The sequence below is a fragment of the Drosophila miranda genome (assembly GCF_003369915.1).
Source record: "Drosophila miranda strain MSH22 chromosome Y unlocalized genomic scaffold, D.miranda_PacBio2.1 Contig_Y1_pilon, whole genome shotgun sequence".
NCBI classification, from domain to species: Eukaryota; Metazoa; Arthropoda; class Insecta; order Diptera; family Drosophilidae; genus Drosophila; species Drosophila miranda.
This window is the reverse complement of record NW_022881603.1, coordinates 33467493-33484766: the sequence shown is the minus strand read 5'-3', so window position 1 is coordinate 33484766 and position 17274 is coordinate 33467493. Positions and strand designations below refer to the sequence as shown.

The 17274-nt window shown below is 38.0% G+C and overlaps 4 protein-coding genes, 1 long non-coding RNA gene and 1 pseudogene across 7 annotated transcripts; 2 read left to right on the top strand and 4 right to left on the bottom strand.

Annotated features, from left to right (window-relative positions):
- Nucleotides 1-1329: 1329 nt before the first annotated feature.
- Nucleotides 1330-2401, top strand: LOC117190353 (annotated as a pseudogene).
- Nucleotides 2402-3508: 1107 nt separating this feature from the next.
- On the bottom strand, nucleotides 3509-8596 carry LOC117190358 (THO complex subunit 5-like). Of its 2 annotated transcripts, XM_033395438.1 has the most exons (3): nucleotides 8513-8596; nucleotides 8247-8453; nucleotides 3509-3554 (listed from the first exon to the last, which is right to left on the bottom strand). In XM_033395438.1, the coding sequence occupies exons 1-3, from the start codon at nucleotides 8579-8581 to the stop codon at nucleotides 3531-3533; spliced, it is 300 nt and encodes a 99-aa protein (XP_033251329.1). In that variant the 5' UTR covers nucleotides 8582-8596; the 3' UTR covers nucleotides 3509-3530. The 2 variants fall into 2 exon arrangements, with proteins under 2 accessions (XP_033251329.1, XP_033251328.1); XM_033395437.1 differs by lacking the exon at nucleotides 3509-3554 and having other exon boundaries at nucleotides 8077-8453.
- Nucleotides 4267-4591, bottom strand: LOC117190361. The gene is made up of 3 exons (XR_004473686.1): nucleotides 4579-4591; nucleotides 4427-4514; nucleotides 4267-4356 (listed from the first exon to the last, which is right to left on the bottom strand). It is a non-coding gene; the product is annotated as an uncharacterized LOC117190361 (long non-coding RNA).
- Nucleotides 8597-8623: 27 nt separating the features above from the next.
- LOC117190337 (THO complex subunit 5-like) lies at nucleotides 8624-10541 on the bottom strand. Of its 2 annotated transcripts, none has more exons than XM_033395418.1 (5): nucleotides 10294-10541; nucleotides 9440-10234; nucleotides 9269-9378; nucleotides 9117-9204; nucleotides 8624-9046 (listed from the first exon to the last, which is right to left on the bottom strand). In XM_033395418.1, the coding sequence occupies exons 2-5, from the start codon at nucleotides 9578-9580 to the stop codon at nucleotides 8714-8716; spliced, it is 672 nt and encodes a 223-aa protein (XP_033251309.1). In that variant the 5' UTR covers nucleotides 9581-10234; nucleotides 10294-10541; the 3' UTR covers nucleotides 8624-8713. The 2 variants fall into 2 exon arrangements, with proteins under 2 accessions (XP_033251309.1, XP_033251308.1); XM_033395417.1 differs by having other exon boundaries at nucleotides 8624-9040; nucleotides 10294-10409.
- Nucleotides 10542-12562: 2021 nt separating this feature from the next.
- LOC117191626 (uncharacterized protein C6orf136 homolog) lies at nucleotides 12563-13131 on the top strand. Its single transcript, XM_033396440.1, has 2 exons — nucleotides 12563-12630; nucleotides 12690-13131. The coding sequence occupies exons 1-2, from the start codon at nucleotides 12563-12565 to the stop codon at nucleotides 13129-13131; spliced, it is 510 nt and encodes a 169-aa protein (XP_033252331.1).
- A 9-nt stretch (nucleotides 13132-13140) lies between these two features.
- On the bottom strand, nucleotides 13141-15473 carry LOC117190330 (THO complex subunit 5-like). The gene is made up of 6 exons (XM_033395408.1): nucleotides 15361-15473; nucleotides 14507-15301; nucleotides 14336-14445; nucleotides 14184-14271; nucleotides 13577-14107; nucleotides 13141-13517 (listed from the first exon to the last, which is right to left on the bottom strand). The coding sequence occupies exons 2-6, from the start codon at nucleotides 14645-14647 to the stop codon at nucleotides 13275-13277; spliced, it is 1113 nt and encodes a 370-aa protein (XP_033251299.1). The 5' UTR covers nucleotides 14648-15301; nucleotides 15361-15473; the 3' UTR covers nucleotides 13141-13274.
- Between the last annotated feature and the right edge of the window lie 1801 nt (nucleotides 15474-17274).

The following is a 17274-nucleotide window of genomic DNA, read 5'->3' as shown; positions in this document are numbered from 1 at the left end:
TAACTTTCACCTGAACTGCGCTAAAATGATTAAAATTTCATTATTTTCGGCCCCTTGGCTTATAATAGGTTAATTGTTCTCCGTAAAGGATTCGAAACAATATATTCGATTTTGATATTCCGTCGAATATTACTAGCTATTAATTTAATTAAAAATAAGAATACAGACTCGTACCTAGTGAATGATATTCACAACATAGTTAACCAATCAGACATTCAGAAACTTGACATTCTATGGGTCCCTGGTCACAAGGGTGTGGCCATCAACGAAAGACTGACATAGCAGCAAAGGCTGCTACAAGTGAGCGGTTTACAATAAATATAAAATACAGTACAAGGAGGCTCAAGAGAAAATTAGGAACTTTTAGTATACAAATGGAATGAGGAATACAGGACGAAGTGTAGGAGAAGGGATCCAGCCTCATAAGACATATTTCCAGACATACCAGTAAACCCTGGCATTTTTCTCTTAAATGGAATGCTAAAAGCATCAAGACCATTAACAGACCTATGACGGGACACACATACGACAAAGTCTTCCTACACAGAATCAAAGCAATTGACTCAAATATCTGAGAAACGTGCAATGTAACTGAATATGCCGAACACCTGATCTTCGATTGCCAAAGATTTGCCGGGCTCAGAAGGAAATTTAAAATCTTTAAAATATTATAACATTTACATCAATTATTAATCAAAAAAGAGCCGCTACATCTCAGAGAGCTGGCAATCTTCATCAAAACTGCTGACTTAAACTTTTGACCGCTTTTTTCTTCATCATGTTATAAAGTAATTTCAGTTTATTTTCTAAAACAGTTAAGTAATTTTCCTCTTTTTTTATATACCGACCTGTCAAACTCGCCAAACTACATCACCAGTATCTGATCAATGTGGCTACAGTGCTACGATCAAAATTCCGATCATCCTTGAGATGATTTAAAACCAAAAAAAAAAACGAGGGGAACGTTGTGATTTGAAAAATCTAGGTATTTCTGGTCGACATGAATTTTCTTTGGATCTATTTTTGTTAGGTATTACTCTACCACAGCTGGGTGGCACGTTTTGGCACAAATAGTTCAACAGCTTTTCGACTGGTGCGACAATAATTTAGACTAGAGTGGTCTTGAAGTATAGTCGCATACGGGAAATATCACATAAAAATATGGATACTTATTTCCATTATCCAACTATGATTCTAACGACGTTGGATCACTGAAACTACAAAAAATAGTGTAAACTGTCTCCGAGTTCAGAAAGTTCCGTTGAGATATCCCAAAAAAACTATCACATCACCTCACACTTTTATTGTACAAAATATTTATATTGATATACATATGACCATATGATTTTTCGATTCCAAATAAACTTGGTTACAACACGAGCACGTCTAAAAAAGATTAAAAACCCCACAATTTAAACGCTGAGTAAAACCAGATGAAGAATTTAAACGTGATATTTGAACGGCAGAGTGACGCTTAAAAGGAAGAAACATTTAACATATTACGGGAAATACAGTTACCAGAGTCCGGTAAATTCGTCAATGGTCCTTGTCAAAATGATGCGAAATTTTGGAATTTTATCAATGAGAAAGAGCAATTTGATAAGCTTGTGGGGCTCCAAAGAACAGGCGTGGCTTCCACAATGCGATTATACTCTCCTTGCACAGGATCATATAACTACAATTGGCTAAAATGTGAAGGTAGTAGCGTAATGCAACCGAAACGAAGTTTTCACGAAAACAGTAATGTACAAACATCCGCCAAAGAGAAGGAAAATGTTCGAAAGCCTGAAGATCTGGAGCGAGCCTAAGAAGTTCTGCGAACCACGCTTCCCAAACTCTTTGTTGAACCGCTGAACTATTCCATATACAGCCCAAACCTTATATTTCAGAACAATATTACCGGCAAGCACACAGTCGGTCTATACCACTTTGTTAAGCAAATTGCCATTCTTCGAACTGTGGGTCACCTAAAGTACGCCTACGTTAAGTTTGAGGTTCTTAAAATTACAAAGCATCCGACGATTACACCGTGCGCATAAGGTGGCGCGTGAGGGGCATATCCGGCCTGAAGGTGATGTTCCAGTTCTGGAAATACAAGGTGTGGCAATTGAAGGAAGTACTGAAGGATCAGGAGGCATGGTACGATGGATTTTCCATATGCTACTTGGGGAAAGCGGTCTAATAGAAAAACACGTTGTTGATAAAGTTATGCCGGATGAGAGTCGAGAGTATGTTGAAAATGCCTCTGCAATCACCCTGCCAACCGAGTCCCTGGCAGCGACAGCATCTCAGAAACTAAGCTGTCAATAAAACTGTAGCTAGATTTAAATGTTACTTATTTATTGCATTATTGCAATTATGCATTACATAATAAACAGCAACTGTGAAGATGTTTAGTAACTGCTTTTTTTTTTTTTTTACAAAATGCGTGTACGGAACCGTTTTTATACCCGATACTCAAAATGAGTATTGGGGTATATTAGATTTGTGGTAAAAGTGGATGTGTGTAACGTCCAGAAGGAATCGTTTCCGACCCCATAAAGTATATATATTCTTGATCAGCATCAATAGCCGAGTCGATTGAGCCATGTCTGTCTGTCCGTCTGACCGTCTGTCCGTCGTCCGTCTGTCCGTCCCTTCAGCGCCTAGTGCTCAAAGCTATAAGAGCTAGAGCAACGATGTTTTGGACCCAGACTTCTGTGATATGTCACTGCTACAAAAATATTTCAAAACTTCGCCCCGCCCACTTCGCCCCCACAAAGGACGAAAATCTGTGGCATCCACAATTTTAAAGATATGAGAAAACCAAAAACGTAGAATTGTAGAGAATGACCATATCTTTAAGACTGCGGAATCTGAATTGGATCGTATTATTATAGCCAGCATCAAGAAAACAATTTCATTTTTTCTCGCCCTGTCTCTCTCTAACACACACGTAGCATAGGCGGCTTTGCTTAGAGTAAAACATTAGCGCCTAGATCTCAGAGACTATAAAAGCTAGAGCAACCAAATTTGGTATCCACACTCCTAATATATCGGACCGAGACGAGTTTGTTTCAAAATTTCGCCACACCCCCTTCCGCCCCCGCAAAGGATGAAAATCTGGGGATATTCACAAATCTCAGAGACTATTAAGGCTAGAGTAACCAAATTTGGTATCCGCACTCCTGTTAGATCTTACTATAAAACGTATATCTCAAAATTTCGCCCCACCCTTTTCCGCCCCACAAAGACGAAAATCTGTTGCATCCACAATATTGCACATTCAAGAAAACTAAAAACGCAGAATCATAGATAATGACCATATCTATCAGATTGCTGAATCTGGATCAGATCAGATCATTTTTATAGCCAATAGGAACAAATCAATTTGCAGTGGCTACGCAGCGCCGACGTCACGCTCAGACTGATTTTCTGTCTCTCTCGCACGCACTCTTTGTCGTGTCGTTTAATATTAGCGGCGTCTGCCGGAGGAAGCCATACTGACTTAGTATCGGGTATAACTGTAGAGTTGCGGTGTCCGCAGTAACTCACAACGTTCCCCCTCGTTTTATGTATTTATATGGACGCAATCGGCATTGTTTTGCAAATGCACTTATATAAGGCTTTTCCTTGGTGTATTCTATAGTCGTCTGCATTGAGCCTTCTGTCTCCAGAAAGATGTTAAAACTATAAATAGTTCGGAAAAGCTGAGCGTACAGAATACGATAATTTGCTTCCAGCTGTTGGGGTTGCAATGAGTTGGTCCAGTACTCCATCATCTACAAAATGGTATCAAAATAAGCTTATATATAACGCATGGAAGTCTGAACAAACTAACCTTGATAGCTGCATCATTCTGCGATGTACGGCGACCGTTCCAATGCACACTCAATATCCAGAGTGGCATTTCCAATGGATAATTACTCGGTATTCGAATGAAACACTCCATTTTGGCAGAACCACGAACAATCACAGCACGATAGGAATTATATGTTATGCCCTTATCATCCGGAGAAATGTTTAGTACGTCTGAATTTTGGGCTAGGAATTCCTCGAGAGTGATCGCCGTCCACTGCACTAGGCTGCAAGACAAGCCGCAGGATAGACATTTCTTTTAGTGCATACAAATCGATGTCCTTGTTAGTCAGACCACGTGTTTTGCTGACTTAGATTTAACCAAGAGTTGCAGCGCCGTGTAATGCGAGCTATGGTCTCCCGCATGCTTTTATTCAAGTTCAGCTCATGCTTATACAACATCGAGCTGTTGACTGTTGTATAAGAGCATATACTTTGTAACCAACAGTATGCTTTTCCAAAGTCCTTAGACTCCAGATATTGTATACATTCCTCTGGTGTCAGATCCTTATTCTGTAACTAACGCAAATATATAATTTTATGATTCATACATATATATAGGAAAATTATAGCTTGTTGCTTGTCTTACATCGTATTGAATACCGGGTATAGGTATTTCATTACCCAAATCGTTTGCAACCAAATGCCGAAGGAGATGCTGAACGAAATTAGTATCCCTAAAAACATGAAAATGTTTTAAAATATAGTTGCTGCTAAAGCAATTCACTCGCTAAAACTTACCCTTGATGGTTTTATTATTGGAAATGCTCAATTGAGGCCATGCTGTCGCACATTTAATTTGTTCGAAATAGCGAATAATCAACAGTTGAATCGAGCCAGCAGAGCCAAGCTAGAGACCGTTCAAACGTTAAGGTATTTTTCTATAGTCGTATGTTTTGGTTTAATCTTACCGTGATGCGAATGTGCAGAGGATGAGGACTTAATTCTTTGTTCAAAGATTTTCCTCAGGCTTTCCCGACAATTCAATCTCCTTTCAGAGTAGTCGCGCCTTGCTTTTGGGTTTTGCTTTAGGTTTGTCAACTCCTGCATCTGAGCTTCACTTTTATATCCTACCACTTCAACATTGAATGATGGTCATCGCTCGCACGTTGAAGGCATTGCAGGTTGACGAATAATATATAAAGAGGCTTGGGCAGATATTTGACCACAGCACTAAGCTTCCATTCAACATCAAGATTATTTAAGATTCTCTTGTTGCAGCTCCTTTTTGGAGTTCTTCAATGAGCTTTTCTGTTCATCCAGGTCTTCCCTTAAACGCAGATCACACTCTAAGCGCTGCAAATGCTTGTAGTGCTCCGATTCTGGTTTCACTTTACTATCTTCAATTCCCGGCAATTTGAAAATAAGGAACCAACGACTTTGCAGCTTGTTAACACTTACGCTCTTTTTTACTTTTAATATTTCCCGATGATATCTTCCAGCTGCTGAAACTGCGTATATAAAATAGCCTCCACTTCACTTAATAATATATTTATTCGGAAGCTAAACAAAAGTGTGCCGCGGATTTATTGTTAAAATATAATGTCCGACCATCAGAAATAAACCCAAATATACCATAGATATACCGACGAATTCAAGTTCTATTGTACTATTCCCCGTTTTTGATATTCCGTCGAATATTACTAGCTAGGTAGATCTCTCAGTCCTGCCCACATAATTTTATCCAATAAATTAATCATTTTCTACTTGACTGGTTTGTTTTAAATACTTGACTTATTTTCTTGCTACGGCGATTGCTGTTTTTTTTTCCAACAACAATATAGCGTCTCGTTATGATGAAAAAACGAATTTAGCCCACTTAAGCCCCCTCTATTTAAATAGTTCACCTTCTTCAGGTAAAATGGCAGAAAATATTAACGATTGTAAATTCTTCTTGTAGATTCAGGCCATCTTTCATCTGAAATTAAAAATAACAACGCTAACTTTCACCTGAACTGCGCTAAAATGATTAAAATTTCATTATTTTCGGCCCCTTGGCTTATAATAGGTTAATTGTTCTCCGTAAATGATTCGAAACAATATATTCGATTTTGATATTCCGTCGAATATTACTAGCTATTAATTTAATTAAAAATAAGAATACAGACTCGTACCTAGTGAATGATATTCACAACATAGTTAACAATCAGACATTCAGAAACTTGACATTCTATGGGTCCCTGGTCACAAGGGTGTGGCCATCAACGAAAAAGACTGACATAGCAGCAAAGGCTGCTACAAGTGAGCGGTTTACAATAAATATAAAATACAGCTACAAGGAGGCTCAAAGAGAAATTAGGAACTTTTTAGTATACAAATGGAATGAGGACTACAGGACGAAGTGTAGGACGAAGGGATCCAGCCTCATAGACATATTTCCAGACATACCCAGTAAGCCCTGCATTTTTCTCTTAAATAAAATGCTAAAAGCATCAAGACCATTAACAGACCTATGACGGACACACATACGACAAAGTCTTCCTACACAGAATCAAAGCAATTGACTCAAATATCTGAGAAACGTGCAATGTAACTGAATATGCCGAACACCTGATCTTCGATTGCCAAAGATTTGCCGGCTCAGAAGGAAATTTAAAATCTTAAATATTATAACAATTTACATCAATTATTAATCAAAAAAGAGCCGCTACATCTCAGAGAGCTGGCAATCTTCATCAAAACTGCTGACTTAAACTTTGACCGCTTTTTTCTTCATCATGTTATAAAGTAATTTCAGTTTATTTTCTAAAACAGTTAAGTAATTTTCCTCTTTTTTTTATATACCGACCTGTCAAACTCGCCAAACTACATCACCAGTATCTGATCAATGTGGCTACAGTGCTACGATCAAAATTCCGATCATCCTTGAGATGATTTAAAACCAAAAAAAAAACGAGGGGGAACGTTGTGATTTGAAAAATCTAGGTATTTCTGGTCGACATGAATTTTCTTTGGATCTATTTTTGTTAGGTATTACTCTACCACAACTGGGTGGCACGTTTTGGCACAAATAGTTCAACAGCTTTTCGACTGGTGCGACAATAATTTAGACTAGAGTGGTCTTGAAGTATAGTCGCATACGGGAAATATCACATAAAAATATGGATACTTATTTCCATTATCCAACTATGATTCTAACGACGTTGGATCACTGAAACTACAAAAAAATAGTGTAAACTGTCTCCGAGTTCAGAAAGTTTCGTTGAGATATCCCAAAACAACTATCACATCACCTCACACTTTTATTGTACAAAATATTTATATCGATATACATATGACCATATGATTTTTCGATTCCAAATAAACTTGGTTACAACACGAGCACGTCTAAAAAAGATTAAAAACCCCACAATTTAAACGCTGAGTAAAACCAGATGAAGAATTTGAACGTGATATTTGAACGGCAGAGTGACGCTTAAAAGGAAGAAACATTTAACATATTACGGGAAATACAGTTACCAGAGTCCGGTAAATTCGTCAATGGTCCTTGTCAAAATGATGCGAAATTTTGGAATTTTATCAATGAGAAAGAGCAATTTGATAAGCTTGTGGGCTCCACAATGCGATTATACTCTCCTTGCACAGGATCATATAACTACAATTGGCTAAAATGTGAAGGTAGTAGCGTAATGCAACCGAAACGAAGTTTTCACGAAAACAGTAATGTACAAACATCCGCCAAAGAGAAGGAAAATGTTCGAAAGCCTGAAGATCTGGAGCGAGCCTAAGAAGTTCTGCGAACCACGCTTCCCAAACTCTTTGTTGAACCGCTGAACTATTCCATATACAGCCCAAACCTTATATTTCAGAACAATATTACCGGCAAGCACACAGTCGGTCTATACCACTTTGTTAAGCAAATTGCCATTCTTCGAACTGTGGGTCACTTAAAGTACGCCTACGTTAAGTTTGAGGTTCTTAAAATTACAAAGCATCCCGACGATTACACCGTGCGCATAAGGTAGCGCGTGAGGGCATATCCGGCCTGAAGGTGATGTTCCAGTTCTGGAAATACAAGTGTGGCAATTGAAGGAAGTACTGAAGGATCAGGAGGCATGGTACGATGGATTTTCCATATGCTACTTGGGAGAAAGCGGTCTAATAGAAAAACACGTTGTTGATAAAGTTATGCCGGATGAGAGTCGAGAGTATGTTGAAAATGCCTCTGCAATCACCCTGCCAACCGAGTCCCTGGCAGCGACAGCATCTCAGAAACTAAGCTGTCAATAAAACTGTAGCTAGATTTAAATGTTACTTATTTATTGCATTATTGCAATTATGCATTACATAATAAACAGCAACTGTGAAGATGTTTAGTAACTGCTTTTGATTTTTTTTTACAAAACCATATTCTTATATTTGTTTTTAGGTCCTTATTGTTTGAATGCGTGTACGGAACCCTTTTTTATGTATTTATATGGACGCAATCGGCATTGTTTTGCAAATGCACTTATATAAGGCTTTTCCTTGGTGTATTCTATAGTCGTCTGCATTGAGCCTTCTGTCTCCAGAAAGATGTCAAAACTATAAATAGTTCGGAAAAGCTGAGCGTACAGAATACGATAATTTGCTTCCAGCTGTTGGGGTTGCAATGAGTTGGTCCAGTACTCCATCATCTACAAAATGGTATCAAAATAAGCTTATATATAACGCATGGAAGTCTGAACAAACTAACCTTGATAGCTGCATTATTCTGCGATGTACGGCGACCGTTCCAATGCACACTCAATATCCAGAGTGGCATTTCCAATGGATAATTACTCGTATTCGAATGAAACACTCCATTTTGCAGAGCCACGAACAATCACAGCACGATAGGAATTGTATGTTATGCCCTTATCATCCGGAGAAATGTTTAGTACGTCTGAATTTTGGGCTAGAATTCCTCGAGAGTGATCGCCGTCCACTGCACTAGTCTGCAAGACAAGGCCGCAGGATAGACATTTTCTTTTGGTGCATACAAATCGATGTCCTTGTTAGTCAGACCACGTATTTGCTGACTTAGATTTAACCAAGAGTTCCAGCGCCGTGTAATGCGAGCTATGGTCTCCCGCATGCTTTTATTCAAGTTCAGCTCATGCTTATACAACATCGAGCTGTTGACTGTTGGTATAGAGCATATACTTTGTAACCAACAGTATGCTTTTCCAAAGTCCTTAGACTCCAGATATTGTATACATTTCTCTGGTGTCAGATCCTTATTCTGTAACTAACGCAAATATATAATTTTATGATTCATACATATATATAGGAAAATTATAGCTTGTTGCTTGTCTTACATCGTATTGAATACCGGGTATAAGTATTTCATTACCCAAATCGTTTGCAAACAAATGCCGAAGGAGATGCTGAACGAAATTAGTATCCCTAAAAACATGAAAATGTTTTAAAATATAGTTGCTGCTAAAGCAATTCACTCGCTAAAACTTACCCTTGATGGTTTGTATTATTGGAAATGCTCAATTGAGGCCATGCTGTCGCACATTTAATTTGTTCGAAATAGCGAATAATCAACAGTTGAATCGAGCCAGCAGAGCCAAGCTAGAGACCGTTCGAACGTTAAGGTATTTTTCTATAGTCGTATGTTTTGGTTTAATCTTACCGTGATGCGAATGTGCAGAGGATGAGGACTTAATTCTTTGTTCAAAGGATTTTCCTCAGGCTTTCCCGACAATTCAATGTCCCTTTCAGAGTAGTCGCGCCTTGCTTTTGGGTTTTGCTTTAGGTTTGTCAACTCCTGCATCTGAGCTTCACTTTCATATCCTACCACTTCAACATTGAATGATGGCTCATCGCTCGCACGTTGAAGGCATTGCAGTTTGATGAATAATATATAAAGAGGCTTGGGCAGATATTTGACCACAGCACTAAGCTTCCATTCAACATCAAGAGAAAGCTGCAGTGCATCATGCAGCGGTTTCGTAGCACTCTTTAGGGTGCGTAGAGCTGGCGCGAATGAAACGTACCTATTATGTTGTTTAAGATTCTCTTGTTGCAGCTCCTTTTTGGAGTTCTTCAATGAGCTTTTCTGTTCATCCAGGTCTTTCCTTAAACGCAGTTCACAATCTAAGCGCTGCAAATGCTTGTAGTGCTCCGATTCTGGTTTCACTTTACTATCTTCAATTCCCGGCAATTTGGTAAAATACTCAGTGTCTGAGAGCAGGACCAACTTGGAGTCACGACTCTGGAATTTCTCGCAACGCACGATGTCCTTTTTCAAGTGGCTCACTTCGTACAGAAGATTTTGCAATTGCAACCGACTTATGTCCACTTTACATTTTTCCAAGTGTAAGTTATCCCGTCCAGACTTTATTTTCTGTTTAACTTCTCGATTTGCATGCTTTAATGCAACAAATTTCAATGCCGCCGCAGTTCGCAATGTGTCTGAGTTCTGCCCCTGCATACAAAAATAAGGAAAATAAGGAACCAACGACTTTGCAGCTTGTTAACACTTACGCTCTTTTTTACTTTTAATATTTCCCCGATGATATCTTCCAGCTGCTGAAACTGCGTATTTAAAATAGCCTCCACTTCACTTAATAATATATTTATTCGGAAGCTAAACAAAAGTGTGCCGCGGATTTATTGTTAAAATATAATGTCCGACCATCAGAAATATACCCAAATATACCATAGATATACCGACGAATTCAAGTTCTATTGTACTATTCCCCGTTTTTGATATTCCGTCGAATATTACTAGCTAGGTAGATCTCTCAGTCCTGCCCACATAATTTTATCCAATAAATTAATCAATTTTCTACTTGACTGGTTTGTTTTAAATACTTGACTTATTTTCTTGCTACGGCGATTGCTGTTTTTTTTTCCAACAACAATATAGCGTCTCGTTATGATGAAAAAACGAATTTAGCCCACTTAAGCCCCCTCTATTTAAATAGTTCACCTTCTTCAGGTAAATGGCAGAAAATATTAAGGATTGTAAATTGTTCTTGTAGATTCAGGCCATCTTTTATCTGAAATTAAAAATAACAACGCTAACTTTCACCTGAACTGCGCTTAAATGATTAAAATTTCATTTTTTTCGGCCCCTTGGCTTATAATAGGTTAATTGTTCTCCGTAAAGGATTCGAAACAATATTTTCGATTTTGATATTCCGTCGAATATTACTAGCTATTAATTTAATTAAAAATAAGAATACAGACTCGTACCTAGTGAATGATATTCACAACATAGTTAACCAATCAGACATTCAGAAACTTGACATTCTATGGGTCCCTGGTCACAAGGGTGTGGCCATCAACGAAAAGACTGACATAGCAGCAAAGGCTGCTACAAGTGAGGGGTTTACAATAAATATAAAATACAGCTACAAGGAGGCTCAAAGAGAAATTAGGAACTTTTTAGTATACAAATGGAATGAGGACTACAGGACGAAGTGTAGGACGAAGGGATCCAGCCTCATAGACATATTTCCAGACATACCCAGTAAACCCTGGCATTTTTCTCTTAAATAAAATGCTAAAAGCATCAAGACCATTAACAGACCTATGACGGGACACACATACGACAAAGTCTTCCTACACAGAATCAAAGCAATTGACTCAAATATCTGAGAAACGTGCAATGTAACTGAATATGCCGAACACCTGATCTTCGATTGCCAAAGATTTGCCGGGCTCAGAAGGAAATTTAAAATCTTTAAATATTATAACAATTTACATCAATTATTAATCAAAAAAGAGCCGCTACATCTCAGAGAGCTGGCAATCTTCATCAAAACTGCTGACTTAAACTTTTGACCGCTTTTTTCTTCATCATGTTATAAAGTAATTTCAGTTTATTTTCTAAAACAGTTAAGTAATTTTCCTCTTTTTTTTATATACCGACCTGTCAAACTCGCCAAACTACATCACCAGTATCTGATCAATGTGGCTACAGTGCTACGATCAAAATTCCGATCATCCTTGAGATGATTTAAAACCAAAAAAAAAACGAGGGGGAACGTTGTGATTTGAAAAATCTAGGTATTTCTGGTCGACATGAATTTTCTTTGGATCTATTTTTGTTAGGTATTACTCTACCACAACTGGGTGGCACGTTTTGGCACAAATAGTTCAACAGCTTTTCGACTGGTGCGACAATAATTTAGACTAGAGTGGTCTTGAAGTATAGTCGCATACGGGAAATATCACATAAAAATATGGATACTTATTTCCATTATCCAACTATGATTCTAACGACGTTGGATCACTGAAACTACAAAAAAATAGTGTAAACTGTCTCCGAGTTCAGAAAGTTTCGTTGAGATATCCCAAAACAACTATCACATCACCTCACACTTTTATTGTACAAAATATTTATATCGATATACATATGACCATATGATTTTTCGATTCCAAATAAACTTGGTTACAACACGAGCACGTCTAAAAAAGATTAAAAACCCCACAATTTAAACGCTGAGTAAAACCAGATGAAGAATTTGAACGTGATATTTGAACGGCAGAGTGACGCTTAAAAGGAAGAAACATTTAACATATTACGGGAAATACAGTTACCAGAGTCCGGTAAATTCGTCAATGGTCCTTGTCAAAATGATGCGAAATTTTGGAATTTTATCAATGAGAAAGAGCAATTTGATAAGCTTGTGGGGCTCCACAATGCGATTATACTCTCCTTGCACAGGATCATATAACTACAATTGGCTAAAATGTGAAGGTAGTAGCGTAATGCAACCGAAACGAAGTTTTCACGAAAACAGTAATGTACAAACATCCGCCAAAGAGAAGGAAAATGTTCGAAAGCCTGAAGATCTGGAGCGAGCCTAAGAAGTTCTGCGAACCACGCTTCCCAAACTCTTTGTTGAACCGCTGAACTATTCCATATACAGCCCAAACCTTATATTTCAGAACAATATTACCGGCAAGCACACAGTCGGTCTATACCACTTTGTTAAGCAAATTGCCATTCTTCGAACTGTGGGTCACTTAAAGTACGCCTACGTTAAGTTTGAGGTTCTTAAAATTACAAAGCATCCCGACGATTACACCGTGCGCATAAGGTGGCGCGTGAGGGGCATATCCGGCCTGAAGGTGATGTTCCAGTTCTGGAAATACAAGGTGTGGCAATTGAAGGAAGTACTGAAGGATCAGGAGGCATGGTACGATGGATTTTCCATATGCTACTTGGGAGAAAGCGGTCTAATAGAAAAACACGTTGTTGATAAAGTTATGCCGGATGAGAGTCGAGAGTATGTTGAAAATGCCTCTGCAATCACCCTGCCAACCGAGTCCCTGGCAGCGACAGCATCTCAGAAACTAAGCTGTCAATAAAACTGTAGCTAGATTTAAATGTTACTTATTTATTGCATTATTGCAATTATGCATTACATAATAAACAGCAACTGTGAAGATGTTTAGTAACTGCTTTTGATTTTTTTTTACAAAACCATATTCTTATATTTGTTTTTAGGTCCTTATTGTTTGAATGCGTGTACGGAACCCTTTTTTATGTATTTATATGGACGCAATCGGCATTGTTTTGCAAATGCACTTATATAAGGCTTTTCCTTGGTGTATTCTATAGTCGTCTGCATTGAGCCTTCTGTCTCCAGAAAGATGTCAAAACTATAAATAGTTCGGAAAAGCTGAGCGTACAGAATACGATAATTTGCTTCCAGCTGTTGGGGTTGCAATGAGTTGGTCCAGTACTCCATCATCTACAAAATGGTATCAAAATAAGCTTATATATAACGCATGGAAGTCTGAACAAACTAACCTTGATAGCTGCATTATTCTGCGATGTACGGCGACCGTTCCAATGCACACTCAATATCCAGAGTGGCATTTCCAATGGATAATTACTCGGTATTCGAATGAAACACTCCATTTTGGCAGAGCCACGAACAATCACAGCACGATAGGAATTGTATGTTATGCCCTTATCATCCGGAGAAATGTTTAGTACGTCTGAATTTTGGGCTAGGAATTCCTCGAGAGTGATCGCCGTCCACTGCACTAGGCTGCAAGACAAGGCCGCAGGATAGACATTTTCTTTTGGTGCATACAAATCGATGTCCTTGTTAGTCAGACCACGTATTTGCTGACTTAGATTTAACCAAGAGTTCCAGCGCCGTGTAATGCGAGCTATGGTCTCCCGCATGCTTTTATTCAAGTTCAGCTCATGCTTATACAACATCGAGCTGTGGACTGTTGGTATAGAGCATATACTTTGTAACCAACAGTATGCTTTTCCAAAGTCCTTAGACTCCAGATATTGTATACATTCCTCTGGTGTCAGATCCTTATTCTGTAACTAACGCAAATATATAATTTTATGATTCATACATATATATAGGAAAATTATAGCTTGTTGCTTGTCTTACATCGTATTGAATACCGGGTATAAGTATTTCATTACCCAAATCGTTTGCAAACAAATGCCGAAGGAGATGCTGAACGAAATTAGTATCCCTAAAAACATGAAAATGTTTTAAAATATAGTTGCTGCTAAAGCAATTCACTCGCTAAAACTTACCCTTGATGGTTTGTATTATTGGAAATGCTCAATTGAGGCCATGCTGTCGCACATTTAATTTGTTCGAAATAGCGAATAATCAACAGTTGAATCGAGCCAGCAGAGCCAAGCTAGAGACCGTTCGAACGTTAAGGTATTTTTCTATAGTCGTATGTTTTGGTTTAATCTTACCGTGATGCGAATGTGCAGAGGATGAGGACTTAATTCTTTGTTCAAAGGATTTTCCTCAGGCTTTCCCGACAATTCAATGTCCCTTTCAGAGTAGTCGCGCCTTGCTTTTGGGTTTTGCTTTAGGTTTGTCAACTCCTGCATCTGAGCTTCACTTTCATATCCTACCACTTCAACATTGAATGATGGCTCATCGCTCGCACGTTGAAGGCATTGCAGTTTGATGAATAATATATAAAGAGGCTTGGGCAGATATTTGACCACAGCACTAAGCTTCCATTCAACATCAAGAGAAAGCTGCAGTGCATCATGCAGCGGTTTCGTAGCACTCTTTAGGGTGCGTAGAGCTGGCGCGAATGAAACGTACCTATTATGTTGTTTAAGATTCTCTTGTTGCAGCTCCTTTTTGGAGTTCTTCAATGAGCTTTTCTGTTCATCCAGGTCTTTCCTTAAACGCAGTTCACAATCTAAGCGCTGCAAATGCTTGTAGTGCTCCGATTCTGGTTTCACTTTACTATCTTCAATTCCCGGCAATTTGGTAAAATACTCAGTGTCTGAGAGCAGGACCAACTTGGAGTCACGACTCTGGAATTTCTCGCAACGCACGATGTCCTTTTTCAAGTGGCTCACTTCGTACAGAAGATTTTGCAATTGCAACCGACTTATGTCCACTTTACATTTTTCCAAGTGTAAGTTATCCCGTCCAGACTTTATTTTCTGTTTAACTTCTCGATTTGCATGCTTTAATGCAACAAATTTCAATGCCGCCGCAGTTCGCAATGTGTCTGAGTTCTGCCCCTGCATACAAAAATAAGGAAAATAAGGAACCAACGACTTTGCAGCTTGTTAACACTTACGCTCTTTTTTACTTTTAATATTTCCCCGATGATATCTTCCAGCTGCTGAAACTGCGTATTTAAAATAGCCTCCACTTCACTTAATAATATATTTATTCGGAAGCTAAACAAAAGTGTGCCGCGGATTTATTGTTAAAATATAATGTCCGACCATCAGAAATATACCCAAATATACCATAGATATACCGACGAATTCAAGTTCTATTGTACTATTCCCCGTTTTTGATATTCCGTCGAATATTACTAGCTAGGTAGATCTCTCAGTCCTGCCCACATAATTTTATCCAATAAATTAATCAATTTTCTACTTGACTGGTTTGTTTTAAATACTTGACTTATTTTCTTGCTACGGCGATTGCTGTTTTTTTTTTTCAACAACACTATAGCGTCTCGTTATGATGAAAAAACGAATTTAGCCCACTTAAGCCCCCTCTATTTAAATAGTTCACCTTCTTCAGGTAAATGGCAGAAAATATTAAGGATTGTAAATTGTTCTTGTAGATTCAGGCCATCTTTTATCTGAAATTAAAAATAACAACGCTAACTTTCACCTGAACTGCGCTTAAATGATTAAAATTTCATTTTTTTCGGCCCCTTGGCTTATAATAGGTTAATTGTTCTCCGTAAAGGATTCGAAACAATATTTTCGATTTTGATATTCCGTCGAATATTACTAGCTATTAATTTAATTAAAAATAAGAATACAGACTCGTACCTAGTGAATGATATTCACAACATAGTTAACCAATCAGACATTCAGAAACTTGACATTCTATGGGTCCCTGGTCACAAGGGTGTGGCCATCAACGAAAAGACTGACATAGCAGCAAAGGCTGCTACAAGTGAGGGGTTTACAATAAATATAAAATACAGCTACAAGGAGGCTCAAAGAGAAATTAGGAACTTTTTAGTATACAAATGGAATGAGGACTACAGGACGAAGTGTAGGACGAAGGGATCCAGCCTCATAGACATATTTCCAGACATACCCAGTAAGCCCTGGCATTTTTCTCTTAAATAAAATGCTAAAAGCATCAAGACCATTAACAGACCTATGACGGGACACACATACGACAAAGTCTTCCTACACAGAATCAAAGCAATTGACTCAAATATCTGAGAAACGTGCAATGTAACTGAATATGCCGAACACCTGATCTTCGATTGCCAAAGATTTGCCGGGCTCAGAAGGAAATTTAAAATCTTTAAATATTATAACAATTTACATCAATTATTAATCAAAAAAGAGCCGCTACATCTCAGAGAGCTGGCAATCTTCATCAAAACTGCTGACTTAAACTTTTGACCGCTTTTTTCTTCATCATGTTATAAAGTAATTTCAGTTTATTTTCTAAAACAGTTAAGTAATTTTCCTCTTTTTTTTATATACCGACCTGTCAAACTCGCCAAACTACATCACCAGTATCTGATCAATGTGGCTACAGTGCTACGATCAAAATTCCGATCATCCTTGAGATGATTTAAAACCAAAAAAAAAACGAGGGGGAACGTTGTGATTTGAAAAATCTAGGTATTTCTGGTCGACATGAATTTTCTTTGGATCTATTTTTGTTAGGTATTACTCTACCACAGCTGGGTGGCACGTTTTGGCACAAATAGTTCAACAGCTTTTCGACTGGTGCGACAATAATTTAGACTAGAGTGGTCTTGAGTATAGTCGCATACGGGAAATATCACATAAAAATATGGATACTTATTTCCATTATCCAACTATGATTCTAACGACGTTGGATCACTGAAACTACAAAAAAATAGTGTAAACTGTCTCCGAGTTCAGAAAGTTCCGTTGAGATATCCCAAAAAAACTATCACATCACCTCACACTTTTATTGTACAAAATATTTATATTGATATACATATGACCATATGATTTTTCGATTCCAAATAAACTTG